Source organism: Bacillus rossius, chromosome 1 (assembly GCF_032445375.1).
Source record: "Bacillus rossius redtenbacheri isolate Brsri chromosome 1, Brsri_v3, whole genome shotgun sequence".
Classification (NCBI taxonomy): domain Eukaryota; kingdom Metazoa; phylum Arthropoda; class Insecta; order Phasmatodea; family Bacillidae; genus Bacillus; species Bacillus rossius.
In genome coordinates, this window is record NC_086330.1 from 277,438,516 (window position 1) to 277,460,452 (window position 21,937).

The following is a 21,937-nucleotide window of genomic DNA, read 5'->3' on the forward strand; positions in this document are numbered from 1 at the left end:
ACGCACGCATGAATTATTCAGTGGTTGCTGGCCCTTTAACTTCAATAATTAATACAGTGACTAGGGAAATACACAGATAAAACGTAAGGTAGGTACTATTTACGATAAGAGGATAGGAAGGGGGGGTGAAGCCAAAAGGGGAGGGATTTAAGTGTACTGCACGTACCAACATGGCAACCGTTATTTACAAATGTATCAGCTGTACCTGTATTGGAGGTTAAATTGGCAAAAAATGTCAACTCATATTATTACATTTGTATTATGAAGATTAGTTTTGGACTTTTAATATATATATATAAACAAACATATTAGCCAGTATATTTTGATCTAATTTTCTTCCGAACAACTTAACTATAGCCGTTAATAAAATCAGGCTAGAAAAGCTTATACAAATATGAACAAAAGTCCGCCATATTAGAATGTGAAAATAAAACAGGGGGAAGCAAACGACTTCACTTCTGTCGCCTAATGCTCCATCTGTATCCTTTCCTAATATCTGGATTTATAGCGCAGCTCACAAGTCTCGCGGATAGTAACGAAAAATACGCCGCGTTTTGTTTCGTAATAACCAAGTGCGGTAGGTGCTCAAAGCAAGGAAGATAAAGTCGCAACTCAATGCTATAACTAACCCTCTTATTTTCTTTGTAAATAAGTGAATTGTGCGGTATTTTTCGGCAACCTAACAACCTAAAAGTTGTTAACTTTTGGATAGAAAACGTTGGCTACCTTGATTTTTTATTTTTTTTTTTTGGTTGTTCTTTACTGGGAATATTCACCATAAATGTTTCAGATTATGTATTTTCCAATATGAAACAACCAAAAGACTGTGTTACAGTACTCTATATTTTGTTTTAAAACTTAAAAACTGCATAGCCACCAAGTATAAGTGATTAAAATCATAACTTTAGTTTCAATAAAAAAAAATACTCACGTGCACACGCATGCACAAGTGCACATGGTAGCCTTGCATATTTCAATGCTAACATGATAATTCAACATTGTGAAAAAAATTTCCAACTCATAATACATAGTTTGCAATTATGCTCAATACGCCACACCGTTTAAACACCATTCCATAAATTCTGAACTAACAGTGTCTGTATAGGTATTACTTTTTTTATTTATGTCTTTATTTTTGTGTTTTATTTATGTTTAAAACTTAATTTTAGATGATGGCATTTCTTAACCGCGCCATTATTTTAGTGGCAATATTCCATCTATTCAGTTGTGCCTGACTTACTGTAAAATTTTTTTGTACTTTTTACAAGGAAAATCCCTGGAAACCCCGTTGCCAATGATATCACTTGTAAAACTACAAGGCAGAGGATTGTTAAATTTTATTTAGTACAAAGCCTTGCCTTGCAATTTTACGAGCGACATCGTCGGCAACGGGGTTTCCAAGGACTATCCTGGCAAAAGTACAAAAGATGATGGTTTAGGGCAGGTGTTTGGGCGGAGCGTGGAGGTGACCGCAAGTCTCCGCAGGCCGACCGACAGTCTGCGCGCGCGCGCTCGCTCCACGTGTCGAGAGCCGTCGAGCGGACGTGCCGGGCGCGCCTGGATGGACGGTAGCTGCTGAGGCCCCGCAGCGACATGGAGCTCCGCCAGCTCGAGGCTCCCCAGAGGACCGCCGTGTGCGTGAGGCGCGCCTGCAAGCGGTACGGCAGCGTCCCGGTGCTGCGCGACTTCAGCATGACCGTCGCAGAGGGCACCATGTGAGTCGCACACACACAGCGCTGCCGTGTGCCAGTGGTCAGCTAAACATGGCTTTTGTGAATGTGAACTCAAATTTAAATTTCTTTACATTAACATGAAAACAAATATATCACTACAAAATAGTGTTCGCAGTAATACTGGGTTTGGAATCTTACCCAGGCATTTATGCTCTGTGTTGTCCCAATAACTCCAAATGTTAAAGTTATTTGTATACCTTTCCCATAATAAAACAAAAAAAAAACATTCAGATTGTTGAATTTTAGATTTAATTTCCATGTTTATTTTTAAGTTATACTTTAATGAAACGTCAATTAAAATATGAAACCTTGCACATATTTTCGTAAGAAATACAAAGTATTATCTCAACAAAAGTCTTTCATGTTTGTATGCACATACCATGTATTTCATGTTGCATGTACCCTTGCTAGCCAATTGGTGTAAAAAATTACAATATCTTTCTTGTGGTATTACAAACTATTTCTCTGCAGAAATCTTTTTCCTGTTTATGCAAGATGATTTATGAGGTGTTACCACCTGTCTGGGATTTATTCTGTACATTATTTGAAACAAAATATGTTATTTAAATTTGGGTCCAATCATCAAAACGCTGCTACAGTAAGCAATATCAGCCATGTGCAGCTACGTAGAGTGGCACGTGAGGTACACAAGAATGGAAGTAGACCTAAAAAATATATTTTTTTACATTGTTTCAATATCCATACTCGAAATTAAAATGTTCAATTGTAAAAAATACAGTCTGATAATTTGTCATCGTGAAGCAGGTGGGGCACGAGTCACCCACCTGACTGCCTCAAGCGTCACAAGACACAATTATAAAAAAGGAAAGAAAATAAGTAGTGCAGAAATCAATTTGTATGATGCAAACAACATGTCTTTTTATTTATGAACGGTAAGGAACATCACACATTGACAATGGTAATTACATGGCAGGCATAAGGCCTGATTCAAAAACACTGCAATGAATCGCAACATAGGTAATGTGAGTATGTAAATACTGTGGGAATGTAAAAACATTAATACTGAAATGGCACACTCATCATACAGAATGGCCGTAAGAGAGCTCATGAGAGCGTTATTTCCAAAAATGCCAATCAAAACAGTAAACAATCCACAATTCCGTTCAGTGAATTTTGGGAAAATCCAAAATTCATTTCGAACATAGTTCTTAATGATCTAAGAGTTGGATCGGATCATATTTGCGACCTACGCAAGTACACTAACAAAGGCATCACATTACAAGAAATATAATACATAAGAGCTCGCAAACATTTATACAAGACAGGTATTACACAACTCGTAACTTCAATATCAACCGAAGGATATTCGATTCTCAATCTTAACAATTTAACATCTAAGAATAAAAGCAAAAAGACGAAACAATCATTTTAAAAGTGATAATTATGAGTCACCCCTGGGGATCTGGTAAGGCGTGGTAACAATCCAGGATGAAAAACGAGATGGCAAACCAAGAGGGCAGAAGGCCTGAATCACGCAGCCAAAGAGTGGCTTAAGCAAAGTAAGGTTCAAAAGCATCACAAATTAATCAAAGCGGGCTCGACGGCAAGGCAAATAGTGCAAAAACAAGTGGGCATGACCAGCAAACATTAAGCACAAGAACAGCAATAATGCCCGACAGCAGGCGCCAGCGCCTGGAGAGGAAGAGACATAGGTGAATTAGAAATGAACATGGCCGAGCACGCCTACAAATACGCCTTACCAGAGACAGGGGCGACCGCGACGGGAACCAGGACCGCTGCAAGTCGACCGAGTAGTGAAGCGGCCTGCTGACCTACTAGTAACCTCGTGGGCTTGACGAGGGGAAGAGTGGTGGGAGGGAGGGGTTGTAAGGAAGTATTAGAAGGCCGGAACAATCTGGAAGCTCGATGGAGGAGGAAGGAGGGAGGGGAAGGGGAAAGGAAGAAAAGGGTGGGGGGCGTGGCAAGGAAGGGAGGGGAAGGTAGGGAGGAGAGGCAAGAATGGACTGGAAGCATCTGGCCATTCTTCAATTGTATTTAATTTAAATAGATTATTATTGATTTATTCGCTGTTATAATGTTTTCAGTTACAATACATATTTCGGAATAGCAGAAACATTATTTTACAAAAATAGTTTTCTTTTTCAAGTGATGAGATGGATAAGCCTTAAGCAACGATATCTCTTCGAAAAATTTTTTGCATGGTGTGCGTGCAAGCTGAACAGTGACTATTTTTGACACTATGTTTTAACAGATTCTTTGCCACTATAACGGTCAAAATTGTGTCTTATGGTATAAACAGTTATTTGATGTTTAAAATATAATCGCATTATCTGCACGTATCATAGCATGCCGCTACAATATTCAAATACACATGTGCTCCTCGTGGAACTGAAAATTTTTAGGTGAAACGTCTTTGCTGAGAGGGCTACAAAAAATTAAAAATTAAATTAAAAATTCGGATCTCATAATGTGAATAGTTGGTTACATGGTGGGGGAACCGGGATATGAGGGGAAAAGTAAGGTACGTAGTGGGGGAACCAGGAGAGGAGAGGAACAGCTAGTTACGTGGTGGGGGAACAAGGAGTGAAGGGGAATACTTAGGTATGTGGTGAAGAAACAAGGAGAGGAGGGGGATAGTTAGATATGTAGTGGGGGGACATGGAGAGAATGGGAGTAGTTAGGTACGTGGTTGGGGAACCAAGAGAGGAGATGTTTAGTTAGGTACATGTTGGGGAACCGAAAGAGGAGACGGCAGGGAAGAGGTAGAAATGACGCAGCAAACTTGAAAACTTGCATATGTGCGTACTCACATAATTACACATTTACATACTTGCACACTTGCTTACTTGAACACTTGCGTACTTAACCATTCGCACACTTGAACACTCACATACTTTCAAACTCGTATACTTGCACACTCGCATTCTTGCATACTTTTAACTTGCGTTCTTGCATACTTTCAGACTTGCACCATAGCATAATTTAGCGGTCGCATACTTTGTTACAGCCCAGACCTCTTAGATAGCTCAAAATTGGTCTGAATTGCACAAACGTAAAACACGTGAATTTGTTGTGTTCGTTATTATAGTTCAAATTTCATTTAAACGTAGCTCTAAATGACTCGTGATGTAAATAAACTCTCTCAAGAACAATGACTGATTTTCACTACTTTTTATTTTCCATTACAGAAAATTCTCGTAAGGACAAAGGCTGCCATCTTACGACCATAACACTGTTCCAGATAATTCACAACACAAAGCAAATAAAGTTTGTTGATTTGAGAAAAAATTTCAACTGGTATCGAATTGTCCGATGAAAAGTAGGTACTTTCATACTTGAAAGACGACAAAAAGACTCGCGTTTGCGTCGTTATGGGCTTAACTTAGACGACTGCAATCAAGAATTCTAGATGAAATGTCCAAAAATGTTTATCCATCGGCACCACCCGGACCGCAGCCACGAAATTCACGTTTCAGCTTCATGATTATGTAATTTTTGGAGCCATAGTCCGACCGCGACCATTTGCTACCACAACTGCTACATGACTAACGACCGACCTGACTACCTCCGTCCACGGAGGAGGGAGATGGTCACGTGTTCCCCCACAACCAATCAAGTAGAAGCTTAAGAGACACTTTCAAAAATCAGTCAAGCCAAACACAAGTTACAAGAAATAAAAAATAAAAAACTCCGCATACATATACTGGGGTTTTTCCCTTCTCTATCTATTTCCTATTCTGATCATATATTTGTCCTTGAGTTTCCACGCTCGGCCGGGAAATACCGTTTCGGTCTTTCCCTTGCACTTCTGGGCACACCATCCTCTCGTTCTCTGTCTCTAGATGCAGATTGGCAAGCCAAAACATCGAGTAACTATCATTTAAATGCATTTTGCCTCAGCCAAGAAGCCAATAAGTACGAGAGTTAGTGATACTGGCCACAAAAGAAAAAAAATTAAGTGCAAAATATGCTTAATTCAAGAAAAGGTTACGCAAGAGAATATCGTAGGGTCATCGGAAAAAATTTTGAAATTTTAGTTTGTCTTCACCTCTTAGAGAACGGTTTCTGTGTTCAGTCGAAGTCTAGTGGTAAAAGACAAAAATATAATGTAATTTTTTGGCCTTTACATATTATTTTTGGCAATTAAAAATATTTGCTGACAAAAAAAAATTGCACCTGTTTCTTTCAACCATAAACTGTTTCTGGTAACGTTCAGTGCAGTGCTTCCGGAAAGGTGCGCAAGCGAACTTGGCGTCTACATTTCCAGGTTCATTCTTTGAATGATTCTAGCGCTAGGCAAAAATTGGTTTAAAATAAAATCTTGCACATTCATCATTGCTGGTATAGGTCGGTTGTCATAAAAATATTTTTTAAATGGACATCATAAACCCATAGACCTAAGGTCAAATATTACAAATTTTTGACCACACATAGGAATTTGTGGAATAGGGTGAGAAAAAAGAAAGAAAAGTAAATTAAAAAATTCTACAAACACCTGTGCGTTACTGTAGGTTTTTGTGTTCGTCTGTGCTCTTGTTTTTTTTTTTCAGACAAACCATTCCTTCCACGGAATCATCTGTTGTCCAACCATGTAACAATGGACAGTGGACATGAGCAGTGCTGTGTTCCAGCTACGCTCTGCTCGGAGCCAGCGGCTGCGGGAAGACCACCCTGCTGAGCTGCCTGGTGGGGCGGCAGCAGGTGGACTCGGGCCAGGTTTGTGTGCTGGGCGTGGAGGCCGGGCGGCACGACCACACAATATCCAAGAGCTCGATCGGCTACATGCCGCAGGTCAGCCGCTATTCTACTGTCTCTTACCATGGCTGCAGGATCCCAACTCTCTGGTTCCACGAGGAGTTACCGCCACTCTTTTGGCTTATTTCAGCATCGTTAGCGTCAATGTATGTAATAGAAATACGGGTCTTATTCCCAATATTTATGGAATTATTTCACACCTTGCCATCTTGCAATTTCAAAAATTTTGGTACCGCTAGCAGTAAAGCTTCCATGCTATTTTTTGTTTGTTTTTGTTTTGACATGGCATAGCTACTCGCTGAAGTAAACACTTATGAAATGGTGTTCTGTATCTCGATAGTTGTAGTCATCCACATGAAATAATAAGTTGTTTCCTCGCGGCTCATACAGACCAGAGCCTGTTCGTAAATATGAGGTTCCAACAAGGCATAGAAATTTGGAAAATCTTATTTATGCCTTGATATGCCAAACAATTGGGATGGATAGCAAATAAGATGGAGAAATCGAAGATGGCGGAGCATAATCCCCTATAAAAGCGCAAAACAATTACAATACACTTAAGGTAAAAAAAAAAAATGATGTACTATCAAAACATAGTGTTCACATTGAAAATCCAATTTAGTTTGACAAGTTCACAGAAAGCATCACAAATGTTTTCATCTACTTCCATACAATTGCGTACCTTATGTGCTGCTCTACACAGCTGTACATGTATGTATATTTGAACACTAGAGCGGCATGCCATGGCACGCGCAGATAGTTTCTAACATGTTTGGTCAGTCCTTTGGTATGCAGTGCCCTTCATCCTTTTCCATTCACAACAAGAGGTTTATTGAAAAGTATTTAAAATTTGGTGAATACCTAGATCAATGTTGATATTGGTACCAAAATTTACGATACATTTTTCTTCAAATGATATAATCCCAGTGAGTTGTGGTAACTGCTCGTGAACCGTACTCTATATCACACAATCAACTGGGATTGGTTCTTTGCTCGCAGGACGTAGCTCTTTACGACACCTTCACGATCAAGGAAACAATGCTGTACTTCGGGTGGATTTTCGACAGAAAAAGCAGAGATGTAGAAGAGAATCTCCATTTCTGGTTGGAACTCCTTCAGCTGCCACAAAGAAATACGAAAGTAAAGAATCTGAGGTAAACTGGCCAGATGCTATTTAGGTAATTAGGCTAGTAGATGATGATAATGAAGACTTGTCAATCCATTTCCAGTGCACGCTGTACAAAATATTTACCTTAAGGCGTGGCCTCACTTGCCATTGCAACTTTTTTTTAGTCTTGTAAAACATTTTTCAATTAAAATATATTCCTGAAAATTTATCCAAATAGGTCACTTGCATTTTGTATTTTAACACATATTTGAAGTTATACTTTTTTAGGCGTTATTAAAAAATGTTCAGTGAAGTTTTATGAGGCGTGTGCACCATGGAATGAAAATATCACAGTATGAAAAAAAGTCTACATACAAAAAAAGGAAACGTACAAAAAATGCTACATAAAAATAAAAATTATATTTGTGCTTTTAAATCTTATACCTACTTCATATTGAATACTGGTCCATACCATTAAAAACATTTATTTATTGTGAATATAGCTATAGAAATTGTATTTATAAACCTTTTCATTTTTTTTAAGTGTATTTATATGTGTGGTTGTGTTCCTGTATGTATAACGATGTCAGGTTGTTTATAGGCTTCCATTGTCGCTGGTAGGGAATGTCTGTAAAAGGTTTATTAGTTTACTGGCCATTTTCATAATTGTTTGTGATGTTATGTTCCCGTATTTATAATTTATTTACATTATAAATTATTACATTTTTATTTAACAAATGAAAAAATTAATATATTTGATTGCACATTCAGCTTTTTTTCATTGATTTTCTTTACTAATAACAATTTAACTCGATTATTTAAATAAATTACATAATTAATTTTATACCCATGTTCATATTAATATTGAATATTAATTATTTAAAACTTTTTAAATTTAATTGAATTTATACTTTAACCATTTTTAACAATTACATATAAGTGTGCCGGGTTCCATCCCGACCCATAAACCTCCAACTGTGCGCTCAAGCCACGCAGATACAAAAAAAATGTTGAGTGGTGGGCTGTATGCTGGAATAGAGAGCAGAGAATGTGAGGTGTGTGTAACCAATACAAAGTAAAGTACTAAATATTCTCGAGCAAAACATTTATGTTTTATTTTTGTCATTACTCTTTCTTTTGGTTTCGTTTGTCTGAAGCAAGACACATAACAAAATTGGTTCACAAGAAATGTTAGAGAACAAAAATTTACGTGAAAATAGCTTTAATATTTTCTTATGTTAGGCATAAAAAACTCTGCACGTATTAATTACAATGTGTTAAAAATATGATACGAATAAAGAGGAACGCGAGAACTGCGTTATGCATTGTAAATTGCAATAAACCTACAAGATAATGGTGATTGAACGCAGATACAAAGTTTCACAAGATTTCTAGCACTGAACGATTACACGGATATCGCAGTATCCCAGGGAATTAATTAAACTTTACTTAGCTTTAACAAACGTAAGGCTGGCAATGGAAACAACACGAGATTAAACACAGCGAATGAACAGTCAAATTAAGACCTGTACTAATCTCGCAAGAGTCAAGAGAAACGTTAGAGCAGCTACAGCTAAACTACTAAGACACCCAGACTAAAATCGTAACTGGGTATAAATACTTATCTACCAATTTACAGGGAAAACACACCAAAAAAGAGAGACAGAAAGGCTCGCAAACATGATTCGCGTGGACAGAACATGGTGATAATGCAAAAGGCAGAACAGTTAGGTGCAACCAGACTACACACAAGCACCATGAAGGCAAGAAACGCCAAACAAAATTTAGAAGTGGCGACCGAAACAGTAATTTTAAAACATTGAGGTAAACAAACAATGAATTAAATTACTTTAAATCAGAGCCACCATCTGTGATGAACATCGAATCACCCAATAGGAAATTTACACGCTATGTCTCACCGGGCCTTCACGTCGCAAAAAACCTAGCTTAAACGACCAAGAATTACTTTGGCAAGAACAAACTAAGAATTTAAATAAAAGAATGAATCGAAATGAGGAGGAGGCAGGGCTCTCAAGAACTTAAATCCACGAGCCTAAAGCGCACTACGCATGCGAGGGAATCCTGGAGTGATGTCATAGGCGAGGAAAGAGGAAGGGATGACGACACAAGCAACAACATGAGTAGGGGAAGGGGAGGAAGGTGATATCCATGCCGAGACGTCTTCAAGTGATGACGGTGAATTTACTTCAGCTCCCCTGCCATAAGCTGTCCGAACCTCTGCCCAAAACTGTAATTGTCTGTCCCCGTACCTACAGTCACTTACGCTCAAGACGCAGACAGTTTCTTACACATTAAAAAAGGGGGATGATTCCAGCGCTGAAAGGTGTACATTTTTTAAAAACAAACAAATCCCGAAGACAACACGTAGCTCAATATACAAAGACGACGAAGTCCTGAGGCTGTGATGACGAAAATGCATCTAGGAGGAGGCGTTGGTCCCGGGTTCAGCGTCGCTCGGAGGTACAGTCCATGAATAGGCGCCCAGACAGACCACAACCCGCGCCGCAACGCTGCAAGGCAAGATAATGGCCAGCAGGGGCAGGCCCGGCCACGCCGCGGCGCAGGGATCGCCTCCCATCCCGCTCAGCTCAGCTCAGCTCGACCCCGCCGTGGGAGACGGCGGGGGAGCACAGTACAGCTTCGACACGGGAACAGCACCGTGTCAGCGCAGGTCTCAGCGCGCGAGGGGGAAGACAGTCTGCTAGGCCTATGTCGACACATCCCCAGGCGGGCCCTGCCCGGGGAGTCGACCGATGACATCACGTAGGACACAGCACCACGGCGATGAACAGGCAGGTTGAGCGGACAGGCGGGCGCTCGTCAAAACAGGAACCCACGAAGGGCTGACAATCAGGCGCTTCCCAGGGCAGGCGCACAGCACGGCAGGCATACGGCAGGCAGAGTGGCAGGACGACAGCAGGGCAGGCAGACGGCGGACAACTTTGATGAACTCTTCTGGGCGTGGCGGCCATCAAAAGGAAAGCTGAGAGGACAGTGGGCAAGCTGCAGAACAAAGGACGGCAACAAAAAACACGAGGAAAAAAAAGGGAAAGTGAATAATAAAAAAAAGCAACTATACTTATTTTACCGCGGGGGTTGGAAATGCTTTAATTGTACAACATTTACTTTTCGAAACAAGCCCTTTTTACTTAATTCCTCTACCAAAACGGTTTTAACATTTAAAAAACATGCTATTTTTAATGGATCACAATAGGGTGGTATTAATTTAATATTTACTTTCTCTGGCAAAGATGGCAAGACATATTTGCGACAGAGAACAGTGTCATTAACTTTAAAGTCACAGGGTTTCCTGTGTACATCGTATAACTATTTCACTACCTCACCAGCTTTCTTAAGGTTATGCGTGACCTTCTGAATCACAACATCCTGCGTGCGATCGTAAGTCACCGGATCCAGGGTGGCAGTCCCCACTGATTAAAGAGAAGGTGGGTGAGTTCCCTTCCCAGAAATGGATTGGAGGGGGGAAAACCCGTGGCGGAGTGCACCGCTGATTTCAACCCAACATTAACTAGATCCAGCTCGCCGTCCCAAGCGGACTGATTATTCCTGTAAAGAGATGTAAGGATACCCTTGATAACTTTATCAATCCTTTCGGATTGATTACCCTGGGGAAAATAAGCATTTCTATTGATTGGGCGAATGGCCCACTCCAGTGACATGTCCTTCCACAAAGTTTATTGTAAGTAACGTGCGTTTTCACTCACAATCATAGCAGGCGCCCCTAAGATCTTCCAAACTCACTCACGCAGAGCCTTTACAATAGAGCAGGCCTTCGTGTTTTTCAAGGGAATCAACACAACAAAATTTGTGAATATTTCCAGAATGACCAGGATACAGTTATTTCCTTTACAAGTGCGAGTCAGCGGGCCAAAAGAGTCTACATGAAGGATGTGCCACGGCGCCACAGACTAGTCAGCACAATAGAGTCCAACCTTAGCACACTGTAGGGGCTTCGAAATCTGACAATCCCTACAAGAACGTACGAAATGGCGTACGTAAGTACGCAACTCAGGCCAGGCCAGACGGGCGCAGATACGCTGGCTGGTTTTGTCTATCCCCAGGTGACATCCTATCAAGGAGGAGTGAAAATAATTTATTACCATTGAGCATAGCAGAGCTGGAATGACTACTTTCAGCATACGCCCGGATTTTCCGATAAAATAAATCATTTCCTCCTCAATAACATAAGGCACAACCTTCTTATCTCGCAGATCACGTGTGATTTGCAAAGCGGATCATCATGTTAGCTGTCACACAAGTTGAAAAATCATTCGGAAAAAATATTGCATACATTTAAATTAATAGCTGCAAGATGTACAGGAAAATCATCTAACTCAAACTCTTCAGGGGAAAACATTCTGGACAGTGTGTCGGCCACAATGTTGTCACTACATTTCATGTGGTTTATTTTAAACTTAAAAAGTGACAGTCTCAAAACCCAGCGTCTGAGTTTTCCCAGTTGGTGGGGGTGATTATATAACCAGCTGAGCGCCTTGTTATCCGTGTACAAGTCAAACTCGCGACAATCCAAGTATGACGCGAATTTTTCTACACCGAAAAGACAAACTAGTGCCTCGTTTTCATAAACACCTAGACGCTTTCCAGATTCCAGCAATGTTCTGCTAGCGAAATCAACAGGTCGTAGAACTCCATTATCCATGTGGCCTAAAAACGCACCCAAAGCAATGTTGGCATCCACCTGAAGAGCGAAATGCTGTCCGAAAACCAGCAAGATAAGAATCGGCGGGGAAGCGATCAGTCCTTCCAAGGCATCAAAGGCCTTCAGCTGGTTTTCCTCCCAAACAAACTCCGAACCCCTTTTAAGAAGCCGGTTCAGGGAAGCACAAACAGTCACATAGTCAGGCACAAACCGTGCATAACACCCGGTCATCCCGTGGAATTTCTGAACATCCTTAAGATTTTTTGGACGGGAAAAAATAACGATAGGTGACACTTTATCGGTTTCCATAATAAGATGGCTTTGAAAAATAATAAAACATAATAATTTTACATGGTCTCTTCCTGAATAGATCTTATTAGTGTTAACAATTAATTTGGTTGTCCTTAAACGTTCTAAAACCTTGCGCAGGTGGTGTAAGTGATCCTCCCAACTACCGCTGTACACAATAATGTCATCGATATCATTTAACTCAAACTTGTACTTCAGGTCGCTATGCACATGATCCAACCCTCGGCTTAAGGCTTGGCTGCCGAAACTGACACCAATGGGAACACGATTCAATTGGTATTGGCCCCAATGGGTAGAGAAAACTTTATACTTGCGGCAGTCTGGGTGCAACAGACACTGGTGAAAGCTGGCGTTTAAGTCGATGACCGAAAAAAAACTTTGCCTTACCCAGGTGTTGTATGGCGCTCTCTACAGTCGGTAAAATAACTTGATCAGCCTCTATGCGATGATTCAAGGGAGCGTAGTTGTGTACCAAACGATATTCCCCTAGCTCCTTCTTTGACACCAGGAAGGTGGGCAAACAATAATCTGAAACCGCCGGGGAAAGAACTCTGGCGCTTAACCGGCGGGTTACGATTGTTTTAATAATTGAAATTTAGGTGGGGAAACCTTCATGTTATTCGTTTTATCAGGTGAATCATCCTTTAATTAGAACTTATCAGGCAGGACGTCACATTTGCCTAAACGCACAGTTATGACGTCAGGAAACTCTCGCACGAGTTTCGCGATGTCTTTATCCTTATCCTGTTCACGGGAATTTTACACCCCAAACATGACAATGGGAGTCCTTGATTGATAGGTCATAAGTATTTTTAACTCAGGGGCGAATCCGAAAGTAATTTCATAGTTGGCTACGTCCAAAAGGCAACGTGTGCCACCAAGAAAATCAAGACCCAGAATTAAATCCTGGGATACACCCGTGAAAAAATTAAGTGCCAGTTCCAAGAAAATCGATTTACTTTAATTTGTAAAACAACATAGGATTAGGACAATATTTCACCATTTTCATTGCAAATTTTCAAGTCCGATCCAGACCGAACATGAACCAAATGGAGGTACTGCTGAAGTAACCTGTGCAATAAATTTTTACTTATCAAGTAGCGAGTGGCACCCAAGTCCAAAAGAGCAGGAATTTTTTGTCGAAGATTGAGACATGAATAAAATTATTGAACACCCTGTCGTTGGCTTTCCGAATCCCACGACTGCGACGACCAACCAACCGTCCAGTCGTTACACGTTTTCCGGGTCTTTAAGCGGTCATGACCAGAGCGTTTACAACGGCAACATTTACGTTGCATAATGTCTACAGCTGGTTGCGTACACTCAGATGTTGAATGCCCATACACGCCACAGTTGGCACACCTGACCTGACGGTACCAGCCACGGGAGCATTAAATGGCCTCGCGTCGGGACTCCTGGCACTCGATGCAGTAACAGGTTAACGACCATCGCCAGGTTGTACTAAGGCGGGATCACGCCTCGGGTCGCGAACTGAACCTGACTGCGTGTCAGAGGCCAACAATACTTTATGGGTGGATCGATGTTCGTATTTAACAGGTGATAGGCAAACACGTTCGGCCTTAGAGGTCAAAACATCCTCATGATATTTTTGTACTGACAAAAGCCTGTTTTCTACATTCCCACTCCACTTTCGAACTCTAAACTCTCGGGGGTAACAACATCGCACAGATCTGTGATACTAGAGGCGAAACATTCCCTTAAATGACTTGCTCTAACTTATTCTCCGGCAAACCCAATTCCAACACTTCCGTGTATGATATGACGGAGTTCACGAACTGAAGCAGGGGCTCGTTAGGACCCTGAAAACGGAATACCAAACCTCGTTTGCATGTCTCCATGACTCGGGGCGGGCACGCGAAATGCAAGACAGACTTCTTAAACTGATCAAAGATGGTCGTTTGCAATAGCACCAGTCAAAATCTGGACACAGGCATCGTCACACAGGCTCAACAGCGCCTTCATGAACTCGCCCTCACTGACGAGCTGCAAGCTCGTAACCCGTCTCGCCTGAATCAAAAAGTCGATCACCGACTTTGGAAAATTTTCCTCAAGACGTGGAAGCGCCTTAAGGGAGAAAAAAAACAATTCCAAGTTTAAATGAGTGCTGATAGGACTCACGGAAACAGAGGCTGCCGCGCCTGGGCGGCTTCCGACGTCTTGCAGTCCTCCCGAACATAGCGAACCAACATCGCCCTGAACTCAGATACGGTGTTGGACTCGCTGAACTCTATGGCATTCCCAGTCAAGTACTCCTGGAGATCGCCTCGCCTCAACGTATAGATCCAGGAGGTAGCAGGAGACCCCATGGCGCATGAAACAAAAAAACAAAAAAACAAAACACACCAGAAACAGACTCTGCTAGCATAGTTGCGCAGAAATTGAAGTGTGCCGGGTTCGATCCCGACCCAGCAACCTCCAACTGTGCGCTCAATCAACTCAAATACAAAATAATTAAGTGTTGGGCTCTATGCTGGAATAGAGAGCAGAGGATGTGAGGTGTGTGTAACCATTAAAAAATAAAGTACTAAATATTCTCGAGCAGAACATTTATGGTTTATTTTTGTCATTACTCTTTCATTTTCTTTCGTTTGTCTGTAGCAAGACACATTATAAAATTGGCTAACATGAAATGTTACAGTACAAAAATTTACGTGAAAATAGCTTAACCATTTTCTTGTGTTAAGCATAACAAACTCCACACATAATGATTACAATGATTAAAAAATGTGAAACGTGCTAGATATTTACTTAACTTTATTTGCGAGCTACAAATGTGGTACACGTTTTTATAATAACTAACACTTGCGGAACATTTCCCGATGTAAGATAACACTTAGTAAATATTTGTTAGCAAAATATGAGATGAAACAAAAATGCGGAACAGAGATTGAGATAAATTTTCAGGACTAGCCTTTTTTTAATGAAAGTAGTACTAGGAAGACGAGATAAACAATATAGCACGTGAAACCGAACCTAATACTTACGGAGAACACTAGCTACAAATAATTAAATGCACTTAATGGAATTTTCTTTTATATAAGGAGCATTCTTTGTTGAAAAGTCAGTAAAATTGCTTTAATTTATAACACTACACCTATTTACTGTCGTTTATAAAACTCAAAGTAACTCTTTTTTTGGGCAGTCTGCAGGTGCACTTATAAATCTAATACTGTATAAACAAGTGATTTACGACTTGTTAATGCATGGTTATGTTATTTAGTGAAACTCAGAAGCCTTTTTTTTTGTGTGTGATATGTCCTTATCTGGCTGAAAAGGAGAAAATTTGATTATATTAAAAATATGAGGCTTTCCTAGGGGCATAGTTTTTCCTGGAAAGTAGGCTCTTACGCTATTTATAAAGCCTATGGCAGAGTTGATTACTGCTGCTGGAAAAAAAAAAGGAGCAAAATTCTCAAAATAATTTTATAAATGTTTACGTTGTAAAAATTTGCCTCGAAATTAACCTACAATCGGTTTAAAGATAAAAAAAATTGGTTGTCTGTAAAGTCGGTTTACGGACGATAGTTTAACGTGACAACGTCATAACAAAACGTTGATGAAATGATTGCATATTTTTATGAATAAAATTGAATCATTTTTATTGAATTATCACTATTTTGTTTGGATACAATGGAGTGAAATGAAATCTACAATTTAATTGATAAATTTACTTTTATTTGCACTCATTAATTCAAATATGTTTATTACTTTAACTAACAGATTATTTTAACTATAATTTTTATACATGTTTGCTATTTAACTTCTTCCAATCTGTGTTATTCTGTTAAGGATAGGACGCTGATAGGAAAAGTAGGGAACGAATGGGAGTGTTTCAAGGATGATGTGAAGGAAAATGACTTACCCAACACCAAGATGCAGTAAAAAATAATATATTTGCGCCACGGACTCTGCAGCAATGCTTGGAGGAACGGGTTAGCAAAGAGCAATGAAAATGTTACACTGAAATGCATGAAAACAGAATTACGCCACGGACTCGGTCGCAATGCTAGGAGGTTCAGGTTAGCAAAGAGCAATATAAAATGAGCGTAACGGGACACAGCTAAATGGGACAATGTGCGTAATGGGACACTTTTTCGTGCCTGCAGCCGGCATTCATCGATTTATTAGACGTTGTCACGTCAAAAAATTACATATGTTCAGTGTCAAATTTTCTTAAATAAGTTCCAAAGAAAATTCTTAAGACATAATCTGATAAATAATAAAATCTTTTTTTTTTCCAAACATTTCATCTGATCGGTTAGCACCAGTTCAATATGCTTGGTTAGAAAAATTCAATGAATTTAAATTGCACCAACAACTACCAACACCAGCCCCCAACAGAGTTAAACTGTAGTAGAGACAGAGCACTATCAGCAGCCACCGAAGCCAACTACCTTCTAGTAGAGGTGGGTTGTAACAGCAATTTTCAATATCTGTTCCAACCTGTTACTGGTACAGTAATGTACTAGTTACAAGTAGCTGATACTTCTGTATCAGCTAAGCAGTAGCGGTCCCAGGAAGCAACAAGGTATCAGCATTCTCGTTACAGGTTACACATCTTCCGTGCCGTCATCACCAGCGTAAAAAGGTATCAGTTTCCTCTTTCCACATTCTTCGTATAAAGGTATCAGTTTTCTCAATCTACATTATTCATAGTCCTAAAAAGGTATCAGTTTTCTCATTCTACATTCTTCGTAGTCGAAAAAAGGTATCGGTGTTCTCTTTCCACGCCTTTCGTAATCGGAGTCCTCAATCTTTGCAAGGAGCACGAACTGCGCACTGAGCGTACTGTGATGAGAAGCCTAAGATGTACATCAAGCTCTGTCCCTGCCCGAACACGCCCGAATATTCACCTTCGGCCAACCTCGGGATTTGTTTTATTTTTGTGCAGGAAAAATGAATTCAAATATTAAAAGTGGTCGGTTAGGTTAGCTACATTAAAACACTTTAAAACGCTATGGACGGTTAGTTAGGTTAGTATAGCTACATTAAAATAAACAGAGAAATATAAATATATATAAATAAACCCGAGGTTGGCCGAAGGTGAATATTCGGGCGTGTTCGGGCAGGGACAGAACTTGATGTACATCTGAGGCTTCCCCTCCTTCAACGCCTTCCCCTGCGCTTCCACCCCTAAATTCTTTCCCTTTTATATCCCTTACTAGCTGACCCGGCAAACGTTGTTTTGCTATATAAATTATTTCTAGGGAATTTATAGCTGCAGTACCCGGCGTTGCCCGGGCTGAATACATGATGAAGGGTACCTTTTTCGAAATCAGATGTAGTTAGTAATTGTCTTCTTAATTTGAATGTCAAGTGTGCAAAATAATTTATATCACTTTCAGATCCCGACAGACGTTGCTCTGCCAGTTTATAGTTATTTACCTGGTCTGTATGTAATCTAGACTCTATAAAGTAATATAGAAAAAAGCTTAAAAATAAGAGATTACAAATATAGAAAAAATTCAATTATCTAGCTAATGCTCGACATGCATTGCAATGCCTCATTCAGCTATGTTTTGTAATATGTTTGAAGTAGTTACACATATACAAATCATCTATCCATCTCTCTAAACATATATTTATCTCTATCTACATCTTTATATATCTATGCATCTCTCTATCGCTATTTATCTCATTATATCTACATATTTACATATATACCTCACACTATCTCTATCTCTTCTATATATAAATCTCTATATAGCTATATACATCTATATATCTCTTTATCTAACCCATTTCATTCTCTATACCTCGCTCTATCTCAACTTATCTCTCTGTCTCTCTCTATCTCACTCTATATATATCACTCTATCTCTGACTCTCTTTTATATTTAAATAAATTATGTCATTAGTGTGCACTTATACAACAAAAACAGACGAATTACCGCTATATAATATGAAATAAACACATTTTTGAAACGATTTGTGCTTCAACTATTGCAAAATAGTTATACCGTCTCAGAAACCTTCACGGGCATGCGCATTACAACTCACCAAAATTGCATCGCAATTGGATGAATGGTATAGTAACGCATACGGCACAAACAAACGAAAATTAAAGACATGACAAACGCATCAAACGATGGTGTGTTTAAAATTCAAGGCAACTAACTCTATCTATTGACGAAGTTAAGAACAAAACGGTTATGAGCGCCTTTATTTTGCTAGCCGCTGCGAGCTCCACTAAGCGGGCTGGTCTCACCAAGGAGAAAAATATGAATTTGCCAGACCTTACTATGTGTATGATCGTGTGGCAGACATAAAGAAATGACACTCCCTCACTATTTGTATGTCTATGACCTATGATTTTTTCTGTTATAAAATGAAATTATCACTTTTTCACTCCCTTAGGGATGGAATTTCATATTAATATGTGGTCTATGTGTTAATCCAGGTAATGAGCTCGCTGTAGGCGGGGAAGGTTGATCAAGTGTTAATTGATCAGCTATCGACCGGGGTTGAAAAATATAAAATTCTATTAAAAATTAGGGGTTGGGGGTAGAAGGGTGAAAATTTAGGGTTGTGTGTATTTTTTAATGCCACATTATAAAAAAAATAAAATAAAAAAGTTTCTCCAAACATTAAAAAAACAAACAATTTAGGGGTGGATTACCCCTAACATTTAGGGGGATGAAAAATAGATGTTGGCCGATTCTCATAGATACCGGATAAGCACAAAAAATTTCATCAAAATCGGTCAAGCCGTTTCGGAGGAGTATGGCAACGAAAACTGTGACACGAGAATTTTATATATTAGATTCGTCATGCCACTCCCTTCCCTTTCACAAGCTCCGCCCAAGTGACCGTCATCTGCGATCGGGTTCTGCGCACATTGGCCGTGGTGTTGTTCCAGGGGAATTATAAACTGATAAAAAAGGACTTGATACTTGAATAGTGTACTCGTTTGCAGTACTTGATAAAGGCGTGTATCAGTTATAAAGTAGCAGGTTGATACTCTGCAACCCACCTCTACCTTCTAGTAGTTACTACTTACATGTTATCATGAAATACCATGAACAGCTAAATGCACCTTCTTAAAATCATTTAATTTAATGATGTTACCAAATACTACAGCTGTTATAACATCCACACCAGGCACTAGCTAAGACCTTCCACACTGTATTTTTTTATAAATGGAAATTAAAGATATTTGTAAATATTTACATAAAAAAAAAACACTGTATCGCTACAAAAAGTGTTACTTGTAATACTGGGCTCGGATTATTTTCCGGGAATTTGTGCTTTTTGTTGCCCAGTAGGTACCTCCAATAGTTAAAGTTATTTGTAAAACGTTCTCTGTATATCATTCCAGTATTAGATACGCACATTAATAAGCATTATAAATCAAAATGAAGTCAATTATTAAATATACTTGTTTTTACACGGATTAAAAGAATTATGCTTGAATAAAACATCAGTTAAAATATAAAATTATGCGCCAATTTTCAAAAGTAATATTCAGCATAGCTCCGAGCCCAGGCTTCTGCAGGAGGATTGGGAGGATTGGGAGTCCCAGCAGTTGTGACTTCACGGCTGCCATCTTGGATTACATTGACATTGTCCTTGACTTTGACCTTGACCTTGACCTTGACTTTGACTTTGACCTTGACTTTGACCTTGACCTTTGACCTTGACCTTTGACCTTGGATCCACCATCTTTAAATCAAGAGCCCCACTCACCAATGCTGCACTTTTCTACCATTATCCGACCTCGAAAACACTCCAAATCAAAAAGAATATATTTTTGAAATTTTAGAAATTGAGGGTCATTACATCACCCCTTCGTGGGGGAGTAAAACGAAGCTCCGAAAAATTTTCCTCCGGAAACAAACATTTTGGATCGGAAACACTCAAAATCGGAAAAAAACATTGGTTTTTAAAATTTTAGAAATTTGGGGTAAATAACCCTTCTCCCCCCAGTGTAACAGTTGACCACGGGGCAAATTCCCACCATGCCCCGACCTCATAGATTCACAATAACCCTGGTTATTACCATATCTCAAAATTAATGGTTTTTTGACCATCTGAGGCCCCACTCCCCTTTAGAACTAAGTTCTTAATCAAAATATTGTACTGTCAGAGGTTCTTTATATGTATGCAAAATTTCAACACATTTGGACTTAGAAAAGTGGGTAAAAATTGAATGGAGAAATTTTATTACAAATTTTATTCATACATACATTAAGGTGAAGTTAATATAAAAGCGTGGTAAAATAGTAATGGAACAGGAAAAGTTACGTAGATACACAATTTGTAATATTTTTTCGTATGTTTAATATGAAGTAATAAATACCAATTCAATGTAATAAAAATATAAATATTACGTGTTTAGCTGTTAAGTATAACTATGAATATAGTAAGAATAATGTTTATGATAGTAATTTTTACCTTAATTTTCTTCTTACTAGTACAAATATACATGTATGCTGAGGCAATCACTTGCAGTTTACTAAAATATAACATACTCCTGCCCTTTACGTTAACACTTCAAGCAGCACTGATTGACGCAGGACATGGAACACTTAAATGTCCGCAGTGGTGAGAGTTTCGGTAAGTCAAAAAATTGAATCGCTTTTTTTGTCACGCGTAAGTATCGTGTGTGATGATGTGCGCTCCCAAAACCTGTTAGGATACGATAAGTGTGTGCGCACCTTATGGGACTTACTACCCGGTTGCGCATTCCGTATGCAGAGCTTCAAACGAAACCACACGATTTTAAAACTGCTTAAGAGTACTGTTGGGTAGTTATGTTTCCGTATTTTGTTTTCAAACTGTATTTCAGGAGAACGAAAAGGAGTAAAACGCGTGTTTTTAGAATAACTTTTAGATGACGCCCGGTAATGATACTTGAAAGCACCCGAGGTCCTTGTATTACACCTGTATCCTCATTTCTCCACCATCTAATGTTACGTTTACCAATCAGGTGTCATAGTTCTCCTGTGCACGACGAGAAGACTGTGAGCTGAAGAGGCCCATCTAGTCAGGAATGCATATGTTAGTAAGGCGGGATGTAAGCGCGACGCTTGCTGGTGCTTTTAGCGTGGTGTAGCCTCTAAGCACAAGGCTCTGAACTGGCGCACAACCGGTGAAAATAACATTATATGGCGGAGAACTGTAGTCAAAGGTGTATATGTTACACATCAGTAAAAACAGAGTAAACAGTAAACCTAAGCTCTGTTATTATTTTGTCACACTTCACTTTCTCTTTATGACTTGTAAACTGGTGAATCTTTTAGTTTCAAAAGGAAAAATAATGATTTCGTCTATATATATAAGTACCTCTATGTTTATTTAACTTTTGATTACTTTCACATATAATAA

The 21,937-nt window shown here is 39.4% G+C and overlaps 1 protein-coding gene across 3 annotated transcripts in view; it reads left to right on the plus strand.

Moving 5' to 3' along the window:
- LOC134527620 (ABC transporter G family member 20-like) overlaps positions 1-21,937 on the plus strand; it is a 197,435-nt gene that overhangs the window by 93,505 nt on the left and 81,993 nt on the right. The window contains exons 2-4 of one of the 3 annotated variants that reach the window (XM_063360464.1): positions 1,486-1,715; positions 6,347-6,506; positions 7,470-7,624. In XM_063360464.1, the coding sequence (XP_063216534.1) occupies positions 1,594-1,715; positions 6,347-6,506; positions 7,470-7,624 (437 nt within the window). In that variant the 5' untranslated portion in view covers positions 1,486-1,593. Of the gene's footprint in view, positions 1-1,439; positions 1,716-6,346; positions 6,507-7,469; positions 7,625-21,937 lie in introns of all 3 variants that reach the window. The other 2 variants (XM_063360465.1, XM_063360466.1) reach the window with 2 other exon arrangements.